Genomic DNA, 23,123 nt, shown 5'->3' on the forward strand with positions numbered 1-23,123 from the left:
AATGCACCTGATAGCTATCAATAATGTACTTGTAGACTTTTTAAAAATTGACTTTCATGCAAGTACTCACCAGATGTCAGATGTGCATGTAAATGACAGCGACCACAAGAAAAGCAATTCACATGATTCAGGGGGCTGGGCTTTGTCTTTGTATGACATTCCTATGAATCCATCACTAACTGAATAATTTAATAAGTGAAAAAGAGAAACATTTTTTTTGCAAGATATTTCAATAAAAGTTCATGAAAATTGTAAAAAGAAACATTTTTATTAAGCTTTCTTAATTTGTTTTCACGTATTCCTCAGACCTAATTTGGTAAATAAGCTACATTTCTTGATATAAATATCAAAATTACACTAAAAACAGTTATTATTGATACTGAAATTCAAAATGAGGCTTAATTTTATAACTCTGCTTGTCCATTGGTTATTTTAAGTGATGTAAAGAACAATGCCTATAGTCTGTTTTTGATGTAAACTCAATTGCTAACATATTAAGTAGTCACTAAACAAAAGGAACAACCTAAATCTAATTATACATTTAGGTTGTTTCTCAGTTATACTGAGTATGCAGTATAGTGCTAACCCCTAAACTGTCCACAAACTTTACCTAAAATCAGAGAAGAGAATTGTACCAGTATGATATGTTCAAAATCTGGCTTAAGTAAGTCACATGTAACACAAGTGTTCCCAACTTAAGCCTATTCCTTTCCCTGGAGACTGAAATGTACTGAAACAGTGACTGTGTTCGCCTACAGCTCTATCCTGTCGTTAAGTGATGACGTGACGAATCCTACTTCCGGGCCTAAAGTAGTCTGCGTTTAATATGGCTTTTGTGTTGTTAACATGTTTAATATTATGTATTTTCTTCTATTTAATCTCAAAAAGCTCCTAAAACAGTCAGTGATCACTTTTGACCTCCCTCGGCTTTTATTACCGCTAATCATTTATTTAAGCTCAGTTTTTAAAACCTTAGGATGTAACTACAGCCCAGCCCATGCAGCAGTATATGAATGACTAACCTCGTATTGTGGATGGATTATCTCACTTCTTCTCCTGGCTGAAGTTTTTTGGTCCTTTTACAGCATCCTGCCATGCGATTACATTTGTTCCTGACCACCGAGAACACTCACGTTAACTTTTATCGAGTGGAAAAAAAGTTAGCTTGTTTATATTATGCTAACATAGCTGTGTCGCTAGCGGTCACGTAGCACATCATTATATACCAGCTAGCCAAACTTCAGTAACCCTACAAACGTCACTGCTCTTTAGTTTTCTGTCTTCATTTATGTTGGAAGTGATAACAGAGCTGTACGTTTTAATTTGTTTCCAAAACCCCGCAGTCAGGACATGCTATATTGTATTTAGATAGAAGCTAGCGAGCTAACTTCCTGCAAACTTCTAACTCCGTTAAATGTCATAAATTCCGTTTTCATGGATGCCTGGATGTTAAACTCAATTGTTACACCTGGTAGAGCAGAACGCTGATCATTTTATTAAAGATGAAAGACTTTAGACAGTTTTTCAACTCTCAGTAATGCCATAGTGATCGTTTGATATATGGACCTGCAGCAGAGTTTAGGCCCAGACACAACTAGTGACGTCAGACTTAACGACCGGATAGCTATAGAACTTTCTAGCAGCACAGGAGTGCTTTACCATAAGCACAAAAAGGAAATTAAGTCATATGTGATGTAATGTTAGTCCAACCAGAAACAAACCAAACGACTTAATTATTGGTCAAAGCTAAAAGCACAGTGCCTACATTAAATCTTTTTACATATTGCTCATCCTTGTGTGTTCCATAGTGAGTGGTTTTCTTTATATGCTTACACAAGAAAAAAAATATGTCAAAGGCCGTTTTCATCTCTACTGCAAACCATTTCTTGGCAATTAGGAAATTTATATTCATCATGAGGTTTTAATGTGGGACACTGACAATGACTATGTTTACATGTAGAAACGTACATATGGAAACTTGTTTTCTTTTTCTTTTCTTTCAAAGGAAATGGCCTCCATTAAACACTAATTGATGTGATAACTTCAAATGTTGCTCACATCCAAGTAATCATCACTAAAGTGTCATCATATCAGCATATCAATGTAAAAAGTCATAAGATGGAACAGTTTTTTTCTGTGGCTTTCCTCACGTGTTCCTGGATCCACTCATTTATTTCTTCGTCGTGAGCTTTCTGTAGTTCATCAATTTGTTTTGGTTCTGGACTATACCGTTTGAGCTCGCTCATTTCTTCTTCTTGTCTCATCTTCATTAGGTCAAAGTCCTTTTGATATGCCTTGTTCCTGCGCAGCTGTTGAATCATTAAATCGTTGGTTTTTTGTTGCTTTAGTTTCATATTCTCAACTTCCCTTTCATGCTTTGCTACCACAACTGCAAAGTCAGTGGTGTATCTCTGTCTGAATTCATTGAACTCCTCTGCTTGTTTTCTGGCTTCCTCTTGATTTTTCCTCCTCATCTCCTCCACTTGCTTTTCTAAGTTTTGTTGCAATTCTCTCCATTCTTTTTCCTCCTGTTCTTTTCTGAGTCGATCCTCTTCTTTTCTTCTGCATTCATGTTCTTTTTTTTCTTGCTCATATTCAGCTCTGAGTTTTTCCAGTCGTGCTTGCTCGTTCAGTCTCAGTTGTTCTTCTCGAAGTCGTTTTTTCTCCCACTCTTTTTGTTCGTTCTCCCAAGCCTCTATTTCTTTTTGTATTTCTTCGTTCCTTTGGTTTGCATATGTAGCTTCTTCCGGTTTTGATTTAATTTCTTTCTCTTTCTGTACCCACTGTTGTTGCTGAATTTCTTCCCTCCGTTTCCTCTCTTTTTCCTCTTCTGCTCTCTTTTCCTCCATCCTTTTCTTCTCCTCTTCCTCTTTCTTAATGAGTTCTTCCTTCTCTTGCAATGCTTTTTCTCTTGCAGCTCTTTCTTGTTGAATTTTTAGCTGTGCCTCTTGGAGTTTCTTTTCATGTTCTTTCTCAAGGTCCTTCTTCTGTCTTTCTATCTCTTCTTCTTTCTTCTTCATAATCTTCTGCATTTCCTTCTGAATTGCTGCCTCTGCCTCTTTGAACATTTCTGAGGTGTAGTAGCCGCCACCATTTTTCTTCACCATTGACTCAATCTTGGTGAGCAGCTGACTGACTTGAGAGCGGTTACTTCGATCATTGTTATTGAACACATGGTATCGTCCTCCACAATCAGCTGTCAGTTTTTTTAGGAATCCTTCGCTGTCTTCTTCTATATAACTCTCAACTGTTTGATTTTTTAGGTCATCTCCTCTGGTGAATAAGATAATGATGAAGTCATTTGAATTCTTGCCAAAAAAGTTTTGGATGAGCTCCACAGTTTTTTTTTCTTCCTCTGTAAAACGACCGACCTGCAGGACGAGTAAGAACACATGAGGTCCGGGAGCCAACATTGTGACGCATTTCACGAGTTCCTGTTTAACATCATCGTTGGACAGACTTGTGTCGAATAAACCAGGTGTGTCCACCACAACAACAGGGTGCCCATTAATCTCTGTTGTTTCTTTTTGGCAGAGCTTGGTTACTGATTTCATACTGGCTTTCGAGTGGAAGCAGTCCCTTCCCAATATACTGTTTGCAGTGGCACTTTTTCCACTTCCAGTCTTACCAATCAACACGATTCTGAGATGATTCTGAATTTCTTTTTGTGGAATCTGTCTGTTTTTCGGAATTTGTTCTTTTTTCGGAATTTGCCCTTTTTTCATATTTTTTTCAAAATGTATCTTCTTATTCAGTTCAGACATTACTTCAGGTTTCAATCCGAGCCGTGAAAGTTTTTGGCGAGGTCTTGGAATCATTGTTATTTTGAAGCCTGTTGATGCCCCACCTTTCATCTTTTCTACAGCATCCAATAACTGAGGGATCTGCTCTTGGTCATTGATGTTGAAGACAATGTATCGGCCAAAAAAGCTCTGAACAAGTTCTTGGATTTCTCTATTAGTTTTTACATAGTTAACAACATCTGGGTGTGTAGGATCTGACTCCACAGTAAAAAGAATCATGGTGTAGTTGTCAATTTGGGATCTCAGTGTATCTTTAATAGTCTTCACCTCTTTCTTGTCTTCACTGGTTGGAGGATCCAGTGGTTGAACCAAGATGAAGGCATGGACACCCTCTGGATCACAGAGGGAAATACTCTTGAATGCTTCCTTCTTTGTTTCCTCCTGAGGTTTTCCACAGAGAGCAGGCAGCTCCACCAGTGAAACCAGACGACCGCACACCGCAGCCTCATTTTTAATACACTGAGATGATTCAGATTCTACTTTTCTTTCTCCCAGGATGGCATTGGCAGCTGAAGTTTTACCAACTCTAAATCTCCCAAACAGCACCAAATTCAAAGGTTTTAGTTTTTGGCTTTGAGGTACTTCTGTACTGGCCTGAGGGTTTTCATTCTGTTCCGGGTTTAAAGGAGGAATTAAACGTGGACTTTGCAGGTTTTCCTTATCAACTCGAGGTCTGTCATACAGTTCCAAATTCAAAGAAGAGTTTAGATTAGGAATTTGAGGCTCTTCAGTTCCATGTCCAGATTCTTCTTGTGGTTCTTCTACTAGGTCAGCAGTCTCTGTAAAGTTCAAATGTCCTCCCCTGTTGTAAGCCACAATTTTTTCCATCTCTCCCATCAGTGTTTCACGATCTGAGTCACAAAAGTCTTTTTTGTCAAAGTCAAGTGTGTAATGCATCTTTCTGCAGTTCTGGATAAAATGATCTATTGCTGTATTCTTTGCTTCACCCTTTTGTGTTGTGATGACCATAGAGTAGTTAAAGGCATCACCACCAAACAAGCACAAGATAGACTTCAGAGTGCGTCTGTCATCCTCAGTGAAATCAGAAGGATTGAGTACGAGCAGGAGAACATTTGGTCCAGGGGGGCAACGGGCCACACACATCTTCATTTCAAGTTTCACTTTTTTCACGGGCAGACTGAAGAGGTCTGTGGTTTTTGCCACTGTTACAGGTATTTTTCTCCATTCTCCTTGGACTATAGATTTCTTCGCTGTTAGACGAATAGGATTCTTTTTCCCTGTGATGAAGTTGCTTAGTGCAGTCTTTTCATTATCATTCTTCCCAAATATGACAATCCTGAATTGAGATGCTGTAGAAAAACACAAAAAACACATTAAATGCCATATTGTTCCAATTTGCTTAGTGTCATAGTTGTCTTTTAATTTTGTGTTTTTGTCTTGCATTGATCTAGTGAAGCTGTTTAATGATAGGGGTCTTCCTGTCATACAAAAGCTTGCATTTGTTAAGTCTGTATCTGCATTTGGTGTCACTTTAAGGTTTTCATTTTTTAATTAATTGCAGCTAGTCATGAAAAGTAAGGTTGCCACCACTCTATATTGTAATAATTAGTTATTATTGATCTCGGACTCTCTTCCACAACATGTCTTTGTCCTGTCTTCCTCCACTCACCCCCACCCAGTCATGGCAGATGGCCACCCCTCCCTGAGCCAGTTCTTTTGGCAGTTTCCTTGTATTGTAAGGGAGTTTTTCCTTCCCACTGACACCCAAGTGTTTGCTCATAGCGGGTTATCTGCTTGTTTGGTTTCTCTGTTTCTCTGTCTTTACCTTACAATATAAGGCGCTATTAGGACATTGTTGTTTTAATTTAGTGCTATATAAATAAAATAAAACAGAATTGAAAAGTTCAGAGGGTTCTGGTGAAAAAAAAACAAGGATCATCAGGGGAAAAAAAGAGCTGCTAAACACAATGCGCGCGCACACACACACACACACACACACACACACACACACACACACACACACACACACACACACACACACACAGTAAAGTGTCTTTTGGTGGTCCAAAAATACCTGTAAGCTCACATTCCTGGTGAATGACTTTACAGTGAACTTGCTACTTGGATAATGTGTGGAATGAAAGATGTCAAGTCTTTCAACTCTTTTGGGAAGTCTTTCAGTGTTTAATAAATATTCAAACTCATGGATCTGTTACTTAAACATCTTTAAGTGTTGCTAGCTTGTATTTACTTTCTCAAATAGCAACCATCCTGAATGCAGGGATATTTTTGGCCATCTGCTGAACTCACCACGTGCTGCCATGTTTTCACCTTTTTGACCTGGAAACTTCAGCTGGACAAAATGTTGGAATCTGTTGGGGTTAAATGAAAGCAACAACAAGGGATTAACAATGAACTTGTGACACAATAAATATATATATATATATATATATATATATATATATATATATATATATATGTATATATGTATGTGTGTGTGTGTATATATACACTCAGCAGATAAACCTTATGAAACAGGAGTGTCTACCTATGGTATTTATGGGAGTGTTTTCTACAATGAGCTTTTCAGAACCATGAACTAAAGACATTAATTTGATTAGAGTTTGAATTAGAGGTCCTTCTGTATCTGCTCACTGACTTATTAGACTCATTTAACAGGGTGTGTCTAAGGTATCTCTCCTTTTGTTCAGTGGGATGGGGCAGTTTTTTTCTTTAAATCAGCTGACTTTGTCACACAAGAAGAAGCTAACAAGTGTTTAAATAATGTAAAATGTATTCTTAGATAATACATAAAGTGTTCTGACATAAAACTATATTTCTGTGGTATCTTGGCAAATGTAATAATTAAGCATTATTACATGTATATGATGAATACAGTTCAATGAATAATCTCTGACTTAAATGGCTTCAGCATAAATAATCTAAATATCTGAATTACATTTTGAGTCGAATTACATTGACATACTTAAACATGCTGCACTGAAATTGTCCCTTTGTCAGAGCATGTGGTAATACTACTTTTGATATACCTAAGCAAAAATTCAATTAAAAGGTTGTTGTTGTTGTTTTGGTCTCTTTACAGTTTAAGGATAACCATTTGAACTCCACATATGTCCATGTATTTTAAATTTTTGTTAAATATACTTTAATGTAAGTACTCACCAGATGACTTCTTCATGGTGTCAAAGCTAATAATGAAGGTAGCACCCTAAAAGGAAAGCAGCTCACGTACTTCACTAAGGCGGAGCTGTGCTTATTATGACAGACAGGTGACTTAACCTATAACGATGACTGACAACTGTGGTACGTCAAGGAAACAGATACTGGATTTTTATGACTGTGACTTTACTTGTTCTCTCTACACTTATTTTTTCAAGTTCTTCCACAACCATAAGGCAAATGTTAGGGGCTCTAAACAAACAAAGTGTGGCAGTAAAAACTAGTATAACCTGTCCACAGGAGGATGTTCATAACTTTAGCCCACGTGAAATGAGAATGAAATGTTGGGATTAAATCTGAAGCATGCAAACAGTCAAGATATGATGCTGCTGTTGTGAAACTATTTCTAAAAGCACAGCTTCAAATGGGTAAAAAATTACTGATACTGAAGCTGAGACTTCATACACCAATTTATATTTAATTAGTAGAAACCTAAACAGGTTGCCATATACAATTAATTTGGGTCAGAGGGCCCGGTGGCGCCAGTGTCCGGCAGCCTCGCCTCTGTCAGTGCGCCCCAGGGCAGCTGTGGCTACAATGTAGCTTGCCATCACCTGTGTGTGAATGTGTGTGTGAATGGGTGGATGACTGAATGTAGTGTAAAGCACTTTGGGGTCCTTAGGGACTAAATAAAGCGCTATACAAATGCAGGCAGGCCATTTATCTGTGTGTAACTGGAACAAAATAATAATCCCATGTATCCCAAGTATGCACTCATATTGTACCAGTTTTTTGAGTGTACTTCAGTTCAAATAAAAGAGTTTTAAGGGTTTAACCCTTCCCACTGACCTAAGGTATTTTATTATTATCCATTAAGGATATATATCAAAATGCATTTGAAACACAGACTCGTCTTCCTGGGTGTCACTGTCAGTGATTTGTAGGTTTCTGCAGCATGTTAGTCGTTAGTTGTTGGACTTGTTCTCAGCATTTCCTGTTGGCTTACAGAAATTTTGCACCAAAGCAAAAAAAGAAAAAAAATATGCATGTTCAGGTGACATTTCCCGTTTGCTAGTGACATCTGTAGCATGATTTGTTTTGTTTCGATTTTGACTCAACAAGTAAAGTGGTGTGGTTCTCTGAAGGAAAAACAAACCTTGGCAGCACCCAACCGCCCCCCCCCCCCCCCTCTCTCTCCTCTCGCTTCAGTAATGACGCCTGAAACATGAAACACCTTGTCAAACTATGCACCTGCCCAACCCTTTCCTTTCAATCTGACAATGTTCTGCGTTATCAGAAAGGAAAGAAGTGGTGGAATGTAACATAGTACTTTTTTCTTCTTTTAGTCTCCTACAGTTAGTTATTATTTAGGTATAAGATCATATTCATCCATTAATGTCTGCTAATAAATCTGCTAATAAATTATTTTTCTTTGTGATACACAAACCTACCTGGCAGTATATAAAGTTATTGTGCAATAAAAATATACAAGGATGCAGTAAAACTCTGACCTACTGTAATGAAGAGCCAATTGGAGTCTCAAAAGTCTCAAACTAGACTCTCATGTTTATTTAGACTTTAGTTTGATTCCATTCACATAATTTATAATACAAGTCAATGCAAACTAAAGAATAGGTGGTCCTACAGGTCAGTCACCTTTTATTAGTTTATTTCAATATGTTCACTTCTGTAAAGATTTTTTTTCTCAATCAGTCAAGCTTAATTTGTGTAGCATATTCTATTGAGATTTAAAGTGAAGATTTACATATGAATAATAAGCTGATAATAACAGACAACAAAACAAGCAACCAGAACATTTATAAGGAGTGTGCCAAAAAGAAGAGGTCAGTGTAATAACACACTGAAGTAAAGTTTGTATGTTGACAGTCAACAGAGCTGACACACATACATGTTCCGTCCTCGTCGTAGCTGTCCTTTGGTGCAGAGCTCAACTAGAAACACCAGCTAAAAAGTAAAATCAATAATCACAAAGTGGTTTTCTGTGCAGCACCATTCTTATTTATTTTCACCTCTTTATGACCAATTTAACAAAGTGACCAGTAGCAATCTCCAGCTGATTGGCACTGCAGTGTAAGACATGCTTTCTCTGCCAGTGTGGTGATTGGACGATCTGATATCCTCGTGTTGGTGTTGTTCCCTCGTCATCATAAATAATGTTGTTCCGGGTTCAAAATTGCAAGTGACCAATCACCTTCTCCTGAGGTCATCCGCGACCTTGAAAAAAACGAGAAGAGAAGAGAAACCGCCTCTGTAAGGACAATATGTATAATGCTTACCGTTTATTGAAGAAAAGTATCCTGAAATGCAAAGAATTCAAGTTCCTGGATCGGCGGACAGAAGCGGTTTCTCTTCTCGCAAGTGAAGTAGATTTTTCAAAGGCACAAAAGGGCGACGTCACAACAATGTGATTGGTCACTTGCAATGTTGAACATGGAACAACATTTATTATGATGATGTGGAAACAACACCAACAGGAAGATATCAGATCGTCCATGGTGATTAATAACATGAATATAAGAGAAAATATGAGAAAATAAGAACAATATTTTTTTTTTCAAAAGTGTTGTTGCAGTCTTTGCCTATTTTTGTACATAAATTTATCACCGGAGTGACAATTTTCAAGAATAAAAGGCTCCCTGTGAAATAAAAATAAATGTGCTTTGTCAGCAATTCTGCATCTTCCTTTTCCAATTGTCTTTTAAAAAAAAGAATACATATATATATTAACAGAGTAAATGCTTTTTAGTAAACTTCATTTGACCTGTGTCGAATGGCAAAAAAGAAAAGAAATCCAAAAATGTCTACAAAGTGAAACTTGCCACCCTGGCTGTCTTTTACAGCTACTCTGACCTGCATGTGCAAAACCCATTAGCTATGGTGATCACTTTATTTATACAGACTTTACATATAATACATCTAACGCTGAAAAACTGAACAACACTGAAACGCAAAACTTCTCATAAAATGCTACAAGCGCTATTTTGTGTGGCTTTCTTCACATGTTCCTGAATCCACTCATTTATCTCCTCTTGATGCGCTTTTTTCAGCTCATCAATTTGCTTGTTTAGCTGCTCTTTACTGTCAAAGTGCAAACTTGATAATTTTAGGTTAGTCATTTGAATTTGTTGTCTTTTCTGCAGCTTGTCGAAGTCTTTGTCATAGGCCTTTTTTCTCCTGAGCTGCATTATCATGAAGTCATTTTGGTTTTGTTGACTCTGCCTCAAATCTTCTGTTTCATTTCTATATTTTTCCATCTCAGCTGATAAATCCTGGTTAAATCTCTGTCTGAATTCATTGCATTCTTCAGCTTGTTTTCTGGCCTCCTCTTCATGTTTCCTCATCATTTCTCCCAGTTCCTTCCTATAGTTTTCTTTCAGTTGTCTTTCCTCTTGTTCTCTTCCGATTCGTTCCTCTTGTCTTCTTTTGATTTCATATCTCTCTAGTTCCTGCATAGCTTCCTCTCTGAGCTTTTTAAGTTGTCTCTGTTCCTCCCAAAATCTCTCTTCCTCCTCTAAACATTGTTTATCCCACCATGCTCTTCTTTCCTCTTCCCAAGCCTTTCTTTCTTTTCTTATTATTTCTCTGTTCTGTAATAAAATCCCATCAGGAATCACTCGTCTTTGTATTTCTTTCTGCAGAGCTTCATCTTCTTTATCCCACTTATAAATTTGGTCCTTCTCCTCCAATTTCTTAGTCCTTTGTTCTTCTTCTCTCTTTTTTCTTTCTCTATTCATATTTTCCTGTTGGTTCTTAATGCAACCCTCCATTTTTTTGGCTACCTGGGCTTGGTTTGCTTTTATTTCTTCTTCAAATTTGGCTGTTAGGTGTGTTAACTTGTTCCTCTTCACTTGCATTTCCTCCTCATATTTTCTTATAAGATCCCTCTTTTCACTCTCTATCTTTCTTGCTTTGTCTTTCATGATCTTCTGCATTTCCATCTGTATTGCTGCCTCTGCTTCTTGAAACATTTCTGAGGTGTAGTAGCCACCACCATTCTTCCTCACCATCATTTCAATTTTGGTCAGAAGGTGACTGACTTGAGAACGATTGTTATGATCATTGTTATTGAAGACATGGTATCGCCCTTCACAATCAGCTGACAGTTGTTTTAGGAATCCTTCGCTGTCTTCTTTTATATAACTCTCAAATGTTTGACCTCGAAGATCATCTCCTCTGGTGAATATGACAATAATGAAATCCTTTGTCTTCTTACCGAAAAAGTTTTGGATGAGCTCCACGGTATCTTTTTCTTCCTTTGTAAAGCGACCAATCTGCACCACCAGTAAGAACACATGAGGTCCAGGAGCCAGTAAGCTGATACATTTAACAAGCTCTTGTTCAACTTCTTTATTGGACAAAATCGTGTCAAACAAGCCGGGCGTGTCAACCACAACGACAGGGCGCCCGTCAATCACTCCTGTTTCTTTCTGACAAACACTTGTCACAGACTTCAGACAGACTTTTGAATAAAAGCACTGTTTGCCCAGCATGGTGTTTCCAGTGGCACTCTTCCCAGAACCAGTTTTCCCAATCAGCACCATCCTGAGAGGCTCTCTGCTTTGCACCATCCTAATAGGTGGTGTCCAGCGATGTCTATAATTTTCTGGCTTTAAAAGGGATACATGTCTTGAAACTGGTTTCAGTGGAGGTTTTGGAAACATATCTTTTGTGAAGCTTCTGCAACCGACAGTTCTCATTGTTTCCACAGTACGCAACAAATCAGCGACTTGATGCTTATCCTTTATGTCAAAAACGATGTGTTGTTTACCGCAGCGCCTATAGAGCTCTTGGATGTCTTTGTTGTCTATTAGAATCTTCTCCACTGCTGAAGACTGGTCAAGATTTGGATTTTCAACAATAAAAAGCAAGACAGTGAACTTATCGATCACACTCTTGAAAGTATTCTTGATGGCTTCCAGTTCTTTCTTATCTTCATCAGTAGGATGGTCCAGTGGAAGGACCAGCATGAAGGCATGGACACCCTCAGGTTCACAGAGGTCGACACACTTGCACGATTCATTCATCGCCGTCTCTTTAGGTTTTCCGTGCAAAGTAGGCAGCTCCAGCACAGAAACACGACGGCCACAAACCTCTGCCTGGTGTTTGGTCAACTCTGATGAGCTCTTAGATGGAATACATTTTCTTTGTCCCAGAATGGCATTAACAGCTGAAGTTTTCAAGCTTTCATTTCTCCCGCACAGAATCAGGTTTAGAGGGGATTTTGTAGTTGTAGGCACCACAATGGGATCAGCGTCTTCAGTAAAAGTTAAATACCCCCTGTTATCACTTACTATTTTCTCCATTTGTTTCATCAGTTCTTGAAGATCGTGTTCAAGAAAATATTTTTCATCAAGCCTGATTTTGTGCTGTCTTTGTCTGCAGTCTTGGACGAGTTGGTTCACTGAGGAATTCCCTCCCCTGTCATTACGTGTTGTGATGACCAATGAGTGTTTAAAAGCATCTCGTCCAAAGAAACTCACGATGAACTTCATTTTTTGTCTATCGTCCTCGGTGAAATCCAAAGGATTTACTAGGAGCAACAGAACATTTGGTCCAGGTTGGCAGTGTGCGATACACATTTTTATCTCATATCGCACTCTTTCTGCAGGCACAATGAAGATATTTGATGTTTTCAATAAAGTGAATGGAGTTCTCCTCCACTCTCCTTTAATTTCAGTAAACTGCTTGTTTTTCTTTTGATAAGGACAGTCATATCTTTCACTGATGAAAGTGCTCAGCGTTGTCTTATCGTCATTGTTTTTTCCAAGAATCACAATTCTGAGTTCAGATACTGTAAAAGACAAAAACAGAGGACAAAAAAAAGAAAACAAAGGCATTACATATTGCTGCAATTTTATGACAGGAAATTATCAACCCTTCTCTATTAATATCAAGATTAGAACAGGATTGCTATTATCCCAGGAAAGAGTAATGCTTTGTGCGCTGCAGAATACACTATTGTAGATCATTTGTCTGCTCTTTATTCAGTTTAATTCAATTTGATTTTGTTGATTAGGCGCCAAATCAAAACAGTTGTCTCCTCAAGGAACTTCATATTATACGGTAAAGAAAAGCCCAAGAATGACATGAACCTCTTGTCGTATTTTATGGTAACACAGGCCAAGGTTAGAGGTGTACATTTTCTCGATTTTCTCTCCAACTCACAGGTGTGTGTGTGTGTGTGTGTGTGTGTGTGTGTGTGTGTGTGTGTGTGTGTGTGTGTGTGTGTGTGTGTGTGTGTGTGTGTGTGTGTGTGCTGCCTTTATTCTTCTTTATGTGACCTATATTATTCTTGCACACAAACATCATCTGGACCTACCAGTTGCCATCTTGTGCAAACAAAACTCCACCACACAGAAGTTCAGTTCAGTGTCTGTTAAATTTGAAAAAATTAAATACAATTATGAAGAGTTCAGTTCAGATTAAAAGCAAAATTAATTCATTGTTTCATTACTGCAAACAATATAGCTAAAATATTTTTCTACTAGAAGCACAAATGTTCAGAAGTGAATGTTAGTATAAGGAGAAGAATTCGTTTCTCCAAAAAATCATAAACTGTTTCATAAACAAATGTATTTAAGGATAAGATGTTCACATGTTTAACCATTCAAGATTCTTTTGTGTGACAGTTGGAGGCTGGTGAATGTATAGAATTTAAACATAGATGTCGCCAAATATAGAATGGCATTATTCACCTGACCAGTATAGGAATAGTGAATAATAGTAGCCAAAGTATCAAGTACCATGCACCAAGCCATACTATAAAATACAATAAACATATAACTTAAAAAATGGTAAATGGCCTGTATTTATATAGCGCTTTACTAGTCCCTAAGGATCCCAAAGCGCGTTACACATCCAGTCATTCACCAGTTCACACACACATTCACACACTGGTGATGGCAAGCTACATTGAACACATACATGAAATAATTCAAAATCATTACACTCAACAAGTGCACGAGTATCAACCTTTTTAGTTTCTGCAAACTTTAACTTGACAGAAGTTGTGATAACAAACAAATATTTAATTTATAATTCAGACAAAAATTCTGAATTACAGCTTTCGTGCTGAATACTGATTTTGCTTTGCAAAGTAAAAATCTGCTGCACTTACCTGAGGCTGTGGTATATTTTACTGGAACATCATTCTGTCATATTTTTGGTTGAAGTCACCGTCATGTCGGTTTGTCTGTTTTTAAGGAAACCAGGATGAACATAGTATATGTTGAAAATAATGAAAAAAGAAACAACTTTTTTTCTATTAGAATTTTACTAAAGTTTCATGTTTGATAATGCTAAATTTGCAAAAATATTCAAAAATTTACAAATATGCATTACATTTGTAAATAGTGCTTAAAGGTCTTACTAATCTATGAACTAACCCCTCTGTAGAAATAGAATATAGAGAGAAATACAAACTGGATTTACAAATGTATTTTCCAGAGTTTTGTACATTTCTATTGGAAAATAATCATTACTTCTAAACATGCTAATGACATCACCATAGACCTATGTAAGTTATGTTGTTTTTGTCACTAAATATGCAGCAGGTATTTATTTGACCCCACTTAAGTGCTTTACCACACACTTTCTTTCCAGTTGTTGAAAGTTACGAATGACTAAACAAGATTTGGATTGCAGATATACACAAACAATATGCATTTAAACACACAGATATTCTGTTTTATACTTACCAGATACCAGATAGGAGAGCTGCTTCAAAATAGAATAATGTCAAGGAAGAGTTTGTGTGAGACCTAAACGGCAGGATACATGCACTGACAAACGCCTGCCAAATTCCAAAAAGTATGAAATGTTTTCATTGTTCAGCCTGACAACAGAAACCTGACACCCTGCAGGGTTCCCATCAGCCACTCAGTTTCAATTATGTTTACAGCAATACATTCTATTATCTAATACTTTACTGACACAGTATTATAAAGAGCCTTGGGTCAGGTGACTAAAACATCTTCCTGATAGATTCAAAAGTCTAATGCTAACGTGCAATTATGCTAACAGCTGTGACAGGGAACTGAAAAAACATGTAGTGAAAGTTGTAAATTTAACCCTAACCCTAACCCTAACCCTGAAAAGACACTTATTTGGACATCTGTTTTAAAGCATTATCTAAAATAACTTTAACTTGATCTTGGTCATGAAAATCTAAACACTTTGTGTGCAGAATTACCAGTCAAATCTAATTTCTACTGGGCATTATTCTTCTACCACCAGTGTTGCTCTTTCAGAAAAGTCATGTATAATTGAGCACCATGCCTGTCTCTTAAAATGTCTCTGTTTATAGTAATATATTGGGTTTAGCTAGATTCCCATCAGAAAAACTAGACTGAAGTGAAACTCCAACTTTAGGGCCCTCCCATTAAAAACACAGCAGAGTCTAAAATTACCTTAATGGGCTTGCATGGTGCAGGGCTGGAAAAACTGGTAATACTGATCCAAGCTAAGACACATCCACATTATCAAACTACACATTTAATAACCTCTATCTATTTTTTAAAAAAAAAAGGTGTGTCAGGACATGAGTTCACTTCCCTGTTGAGTTCCTGGAGATGCTTTCAAATGATCCTCTTCTAAGACAAACAGGCTTTTATCTGAAAAGACTGATGAGGCAACAGAGCAGGATTCCTGCATTTATGTTCGTGCTCGAGATTCTCGAGTTACAAGTCGGTCTTTGATCCTTTAGACTCAGTCTGAAGTCATGACTTTATGACATTTTGTCAGCTCGAATGGTTTAACACATTCAAGCAAATGAAGACACATACGCACTCCTTGTGAGGTGTTGGAGTTGTGTGATTTATAATCCTGAACCGCGCACATGGACGGGCATGTGTTATTATTGAAAACCTGATTATAAAGCTTTTACCTTTGCTTTCTATGAAAACAGACAACAGAAGAAGATCAGACGCTTGACGACGCTGCCCCACTGATCTGCCAGACGAATCGTTTTGAACTCTGTCGGCTGCTGTAAGGCAGCAGGGGTTTTTATTTTTCATACCGCAGCCTGTTGGGCGTGTTTGATTTATAACACAGCCCCACCTGAAAGTAGTGGCATGTGTTCAATACGCATGTTTTCAATACATACATTTGTTTTAATGCATACAAGCTTCTGCATATTTGTGCACCCCTCTTTCTCCTTTTTTTCCGGGGAGGTCATTGGGTGTGTTTGATTTATAACCCAGTCCCTCCTAGCTGTGTTTTCACATGGATCCAAAAACACCTTACTCCTGTCACTGTGTGGAAAGAATTAATAAAACACACACATTCTTAAACGCAGATCTTCAGGACTTGTCTGGCTTCATTAACTCCTCTCTGACATTATAACACATTACAAGAGGGAAATGCCTCATTCCTGTTATCATAGTCATGAACATTTACATAAGCAGATCTTTTAGTACTCACGTAACCTGGAAGGTCCATTTCAGTCCCTCAGTGTCAGTTGATAATAGCAATTATCTGCAATAGTTTGCCAGGACTTCACGGTAGACAATGGGAAAGGTGTGCACTGTTAATAAACCGAAGTGAATTTAATTAGTGTAGTCCTATAAAAATCTTTCTAAACACACATCTTGCCACTTGATAGGCGTCTTTGTAATACTTACTTAGTAGTATTTGTATTTTATTTTGTTTTTTACAAATTAGACTACTACAGCTGTGTCTTTGGGGGGCGGAGCCAGGGTCATTATCAACTACTATTAAACCAAAATAAAGTATTGCTGTGCTGAGTGTTATCATGCATTCAAATTGTGCAACTTTTGCAGGAATGCATGGTGATCATGGGAGCTCTAGATGTTATTGTTGCCATCAGTGTGTTTCAGTATCTTATGTTGTAAAAATCATATAAATCTTTTAAACTGATGAATCTGAGAGGAAGACCATTTTAAAGAGATTTATGATGCTTCTGTTTTCTGTTATTTTTGTCTCCCCCAATGTTAAGTGCAAATGTAACTCATATTTCTGTATTTCTAAGTCCTCCTTTTAATTTGTTTGTCTCTATGTTTGATTTTTACATTTTCTTCCATTTCCTCCCTTGTTAGTTTTATGTTTCGTAACTTAATTAATTAAGCATAATGTCACTGGCTGACTCCCACCTCCCTCTCCTGTCTGATTTTGCTTTGTATCATCTTTAACTTTTTTGTGTGTGTGTTTTTCTGCTTTAACGTTTGTCCTCCTTAAATTCTCCAACTCTCACTGTTTGTTCAACCCTTTCTTCCCCAGAGAGTCACTTGACCAGAAAAAATAAAGTTGTCTAAATTCTGATTGTATATCTTTCTATAGATACTTTCAGGAGAACTGATGTCTCCTTGAAGATACAAAATCAATCTAAAATAAATAAATACATTATTAGTATTGAGTGTTTCTTGGATGAGCAGGTTCAGTGTTGAGGTGTTTTTGAAACATCAAGTCAAATTTTATTAATTGAACATTTCTTATACTGAGGAACTTGGTGCACTTCGAATGGAAATTTAAAAAAGAAAAAGGAGTTATGGTTTGTATTAAATGTAATTTGATTTCACTTTAAGTGGTTGTCACAAGCTGTTTGCACAGACTAGGTTTTCTGGCTCAAAGGCACTTTGGCAAAAAAAACAAAAAACAAGGGAGTCGTGAGGGAGTTGAACCTGTGACCTCTGTTACAATCTGGTCTGTCTGACACTGTACGGCCCCGGTGGGAGAAAAACATGTGGGAAAGTGTTTTAAAATAGTCTGGGTATGAAAATGTGGTTTTGAATGTGGATTTCGCTCATGTTGTTACAAAGATGTTTTTGGGTGGATGAGGTGTTTGTTTTAGCGGTGGTGTGACCCGGGAACCGACAGCCCAGTGGCTGCATGTTTGAACAATATAATGGTGATTAGTTGGTCTGAACAGAGTGAGAGACACCAGATATTTCCCATAAATCATTCGGATTTGGTCCGATGTGAAATTAAGCTGTTATCAGATGGGAAGCTTTTGTAAAATCAGACCTGGAAAGAGTCACCAACCACCTGACACCATCTTGTTTCCAGGACTGTTTTTATCCGAAGTAGGGTTTAAGGACAGTTTGTTCAACATTTTCATCAAAGTTGTTATCCACACATCTATAAATCAGACATGCGCTTATCTTCGATGTCTTTTCTTTATTGTTTTAGAGAGCTTTGGTGCTGCTTCACTTCTAGGTAAAGAGTAAAATTACATGGCTCCTTGCAGGGAAAATTAAGTTATTTCCTTCCAGAAGTCCAGCGGTCTGTACCTATAAAAGAAAAATATGTTTAAGATGTGCTTTACACTTAATGGTCTGTGGCTGTCTCTGTATGTTTTTATATATAAACCTCTGCAGTCTATATAAACCTCTCCTCAGGGTGGGTTCCTCTTAGCCAGGTACATACAATGGCCTTCACTCTCCAGAGTCAGCACACAGTTAATGCTAGAGTCACACCACTGCTTGAAGACTTCTGCACAACCAAAGTTATGGAAAGGTCTGCGACCACATCTTTAAAGATACTTTGGTGTGTCAAGGTGGTGATAAACTGTGATAAGACAGCAACAGTCTGCTATCACGTTGTGACTACATGTGGTCAAGTTGGCAGTTACGTCCAATCTGTTTGTGATGATATTGTGATTAACCGGGAAAAATGACAAACCTGTTGCTGTCCACACACACAGAAATTTACTCTGAATGATCACATTCGGATTCCAGCCACGTTTTAAGGCAGAAATCTAAACATTCTGCCATAAATATACTGATGTTGCTTTTGCAAGAAGTCATGGATTTAACCGCACCCTTTGTTGAAACCTGTGTTCAGCAACCTATAGGACGTTGGAGGTCGCTTGAGTCCCATATTGCAAAGAGACACACTGCAGATAAGCTGTGCTCTATGGTGAAGAAAAACACGTATAGATTGAAAAAAATCTTTGCAGTGATTGCTGGCAATGTTAAAATTATATTAATTTAAAAAAATCAGTGAATAAAAAGTCTGTAGAAACAATACTCAACTTGAGAAAAATGATGAGACACCTCAGACTCGACTCGAAGTAAACAGCAATAGGCGAGTCTTTGTGGACTTTGTGTAATTGCAGACTATTCCAGAGGCTTTGGCAATAACAGAAAGCCTGCACGCCTTTAGTTTTTATATGTGAGGTTGGGACAGAGAGGAGCTGCTGGGAGGACGACCTCAGTGACCTGATCTGTAACCTGTAGGGCGCCGATCCACAGAGGGATAGATTAACATTAATGCTTTTCACTTTTGTTCAGCATTATTACTCTGAAAGTTTTTTGTTTGCTTGTTTTTTTTTTTTAACTGAACCACTATTGACCTCAATATTCTAATGCATATAATGTGGATATGTGTGTTCATTTGCATATACTTTGGTGTGTTTTTTGTGTGTTCATAACTTTAAAGTTTTTATAGTTTTATTTGTTTGTAGTTATTTTTCTAAATTGTAATTTTCTTGCAAAGCTCAATTATATATTTTTGAAACATCACACTTTATCCACAAATCAGTTCTCAGGTTTGCCAATGAATGAATTTGTTTATATATCAAAATGGTTGCATTTATCTATTTAGTGTTTATTTCTTAACTTCGATTCAGCTAGAGAATATTTTGGTTTTTCTTCAGCTCTTCTCAAGTAAAACACCTTATTTTTTCAGGATGAATGCCTGAATTATGCACTCCCTGCAACTCCCAAGAAATATCACTACATGTTGGGATAAATAAATAAATAAACTGCACTAAATGTCTACCCTGCATTCTAATTTAAAAGTGACAACATGACCTGAGAGAGTGGTGAAGTTTACTTTTGATGCACTTTTCAAACTAAACATGCCTGTGTCTGTATTGTAGATCCTGCATCTTCTACAGAGCATGTATGGATATCCCCAGAGGAACAGAGCTGCTGGTTTGGTACAACGACTCCTACACCTCGTTCTTCGGTATCCCGCTGCAGTGCATCGCCCAGGATGAAAACTGTGAGAAAATGTCTCAATAATCTAAGTTGACCTGTCTAGTGTATGTATATGTACATATACGTATAGTGAGATTGATAAACATTTTTTTAAAATAAGCCTTAAATTTAGGCAAACGAAACAAAAAGACATTTACTGAATGTGTTTTTCTGTCCAAACTTTGTTAGGTCACACCTTCCAAATTTGTTGAAGTACAACATTATTTACATAGTTAAGAAAATGTGTTTAAAGGTCATCTGTTTCCTAGGAAGCAATAGGTTCACCTTCTTCAGCTGCCCTATGTTAAACTGAAGCACTAAAAATGGACTCAGATGTAAATTTGACTATGATATCTAAATGTCTGACACGTCCAAACATAAGCCAAACCTCTGCCCTGAAAACTGGCCTGCCTGCATTTAAAATCAGCTGTTTTCTTTGGCCATTCCTTAGCTTTTATTACTGACAGTATTTAAACTGGAGGAAATCTTTTGGCCTGCCACAAAAACAATGATACAAATGCATTTTCTTTAAAAAAGAAAAAAAAAAAGAAAGAAAAAAAAAAAGGGGATTTATTTGTCTGAAAAACCAAGCCAGCCAAAACAGGACTGGGGCAGGTCTTTTATTTGCTAAAATGTGGCCACGCTGTGGGTTAGTGTTGACACACTTGCCTATTTTCCTGTCCTTAAGTCAAATGAAACTAAGGATGTTTTCCATCAAGACTTCTCATTGTTTTCTTCTTTGAAAACCCACACGTTTCTAAAGCTCTCTCTACTCCAGAGCAGGTTGGGTTCAACGAGCAGTGTGTAGGGACGGTACTTTGCTCAGGGGTACCTCAGGGTAGCCGTTCAGTAGAGTCGAACCCACGACCTTCAGTCAGGCAGGGGCTCTGACTGATCTGCACCTACGCAACAACTACTTCAAACCACTTGGCGAGTAGCAGTGAAACTGAGAAAAGTGGAAGAGTGGTCTCCCAAAATGGAGGGTGTTTGCCTTCAGAGTAAAGGTTATATATTGTAATTTAAATATACTTGTTGTCCAAATCTTGTGTTTTTAGCAGCAGCAGAACACCATTTTATCAAAAGTTCACCTCTCCCCCATGAGATAAGAAAACGCTGTGAGGAATCTTTGCACAAAAACATGAGAACCAGGACGAGTTGAGAACCTGTTCCACATAGTCCACTCTTTCGTAATTGTCTGTCTCCAAGCTTATCAGTGTTTTTTATCAGTGTAGGTGTTTCCCTGAACGCTGAACATTGCAAAACAATGATGTTAAACTCATACCAAAGGAGCTGTTGCACACCTTTTCAGGATTTTTTTTTTGTTAGAACTGTGAAAAATCCCCTCTCCCTGACAGTGTTATGAAGAAATCCTTACCATCCATTTTTATAGGTTTTATTCACTCAAAGCACAGGTGCATGTATTAATATTATCGCCATATTATCAGGAAAAAACATAAATATTGTTACAGTATTGGGTTTTTGTCATCGTTTCAGTATCTTTTGGATCATTCCCCCCTAGGCGCTATCCTTTTGAACTCATTGGAACAGATGTTTATCAAGAAGGTAACAGTGACTCAGATCCTTTACTGTATGCAAGAGTCATGCTTACTGGTATGTAGTTAGTCCACAAATGCCCATTGTGGGCCAGGAAAAACCCTGCTGAATCATATTCAAGCCTCGTTTCTGTTTTTACAGATCTACTTTTCCTACAAACGCACGAAACTGCTCAGGAATTAATACGAGAATTGATCAAAAAGCAAAATCGACGATTATAATAAAGTCAAGAAAAACTTCAACACCCATCCCTATTTTATAGGTGCTTTTTTTGGGCAAATACTAGCCAGTTATTTCATGCATTTTACTAAAATACTTAAAAGGTTTCATGTCTGAGTTTTGATTAAATTAGGTGAAATTAAAAATAATGCATAGGCAGCTTAGGTCTTTGTAAACACAAGTAATGCAACTGTGTGCGTTTGCAGTTTGCTGCCACAGTCCCGCCATGATGAACGATGGCATGTAAAAGACTTGTTCCATCTGTAAAACCAGTTTGTGGCTAAACGTCTCTAATTTGCAATCAGCAGCACGATCTCATTTCACTGCGACTCTGTGAAAGACGAGCCTCTAATTCAATTCAATTCAATTTAGATTCCACAGATTAAACATCTTTTTTCATGTTTGGTTTTTTATGGGGTTTTTTGGTCAAAGTTTGTTTTTATCCCCCTGCAGGGGCTTGCTCTGTCAAATCCACAGGAGAAAAAAATGTTTAAATGGAACAGATATAAACAGGCTGACTGAGCAGAAAACTGGAGGAGATGTAAACAAAAACAAATTAGTGACAGAGAAAAAGAGAGAATGGATAGAGAAGAGACAGAGGGGGGAGAAAGAAAGAAACTAAAGACAGAAGACTGGGGAGAGGAGGGACAGAGACAAATACAAAGCACTGATTGACAGAGAGAAATAAAGACACAACAAAAACCATTATCTCCGTGGTTTGAAGGAGGAATTGTGCACTGAAGATATGAACGTTTCATCCCACTTTGTGAACAACTGAGTGAAAAATGTGAAGCGGATTTTAGACTCATGGACATCCACGAGCCTGACTGTTGTTCTTTTTATGACTATGTGGACTAGTTCGTGGAGACTTTTCAAGCAGACCCCACTCCACTGTCAGGTCTCCAGCTTTTCGTGTCTGCAACCGAGTAACACAGGCTTTAGGGAGCCTCAGCCAAACAACCTGACTTTTATTGTTCTGGCCATCTGTTCAGGCTGGTCTTTTAAATCAGTTCTGATAATATATAAGACATTTTAACAAACACATAGAGAAGTTTAAGCCTGATTGGTAGGCAAAGGCAGTGTTGCCAACTCCTCAGGAAGGAAAATCGCTATTGGCTGTCCTAAAAGTCACTAGAAGTCACAAAATGATGTCATCACCTAATTTGCATAATTGGTCATGCTTATGTAATTGCAACTGACGCTTTAGGAGAGAGAGAAATAACATCGTGGAAGAGACATAAAGCCAGTAAAGAACACGCTAAATGCATTTCGAATATATTTAGAACTAAAATTAAATTTCTTTCAGCAATTATTTTTTTTAATGTCACAATTCCAACCCTCCTCCTTTATCCAGGCTTGGTACTGGCAAAAGTGACCCAAAATAAGCAATCTTTGTGTGTGTGTGTTTAAGTAGTTTTAAACCTTGTGATCCACAAAAAGTAACAGT

At 37.6% G+C, this 23,123-nt stretch overlaps 3 protein-coding genes across 4 annotated transcripts in view; 1 reads left to right on the top strand and 2 right to left on the bottom strand.

Moving 5' to 3' along the window:
• Positions 1–23,123, top strand: part of prdm6 (PR domain containing 6) — a 124,992-nt gene that overhangs the window by 68,312 nt on the left and 33,557 nt on the right. For both annotated transcript variants that reach the window (XM_026186579.1, XM_026186580.1), the window contains exon 6: positions 19,804–19,928. In XM_026186579.1, the coding sequence (XP_026042364.1) occupies positions 19,804–19,928 (125 nt within the window). The remainder of the gene's footprint in view (positions 1–19,803; positions 19,929–23,123) is intronic.
• On the bottom strand, positions 1,902–6,978 carry LOC113033146 (uncharacterized). Its single transcript, XM_026186572.1, has 3 exons — positions 6,948–6,978; positions 6,075–6,136; positions 1,902–5,113 (listed from the first exon to the last, which is right to left on the bottom strand). Exons 2-3 carry the CDS (start codon positions 6,085–6,087, stop codon positions 2,112–2,114), a joined length of 3,015 nt encoding a protein of 1,004 aa, XP_026042357.1. The 5' UTR covers positions 6,088–6,136; positions 6,948–6,978; the 3' UTR covers positions 1,902–2,111.
• Positions 9,609–15,047, bottom strand: LOC113033149 (GTPase IMAP family member 8-like). The gene is made up of 4 exons (XM_026186575.1): positions 14,663–15,047; positions 14,083–14,157; positions 13,285–13,338; positions 9,609–12,756 (listed from the first exon to the last, which is right to left on the bottom strand). Exons 3-4 carry the CDS (start codon positions 13,292–13,294, stop codon positions 9,923–9,925), a joined length of 2,844 nt encoding a protein of 947 aa, XP_026042360.1. The 5' UTR covers positions 13,295–13,338; positions 14,083–14,157; positions 14,663–15,047; the 3' UTR covers positions 9,609–9,922.

This window comes from Astatotilapia calliptera, chromosome 12 (genome assembly GCF_900246225.1).
Source record: "Astatotilapia calliptera chromosome 12, fAstCal1.2, whole genome shotgun sequence".
NCBI lineage: Eukaryota > Metazoa > Chordata > Actinopteri > Cichliformes > Cichlidae > Astatotilapia > Astatotilapia calliptera.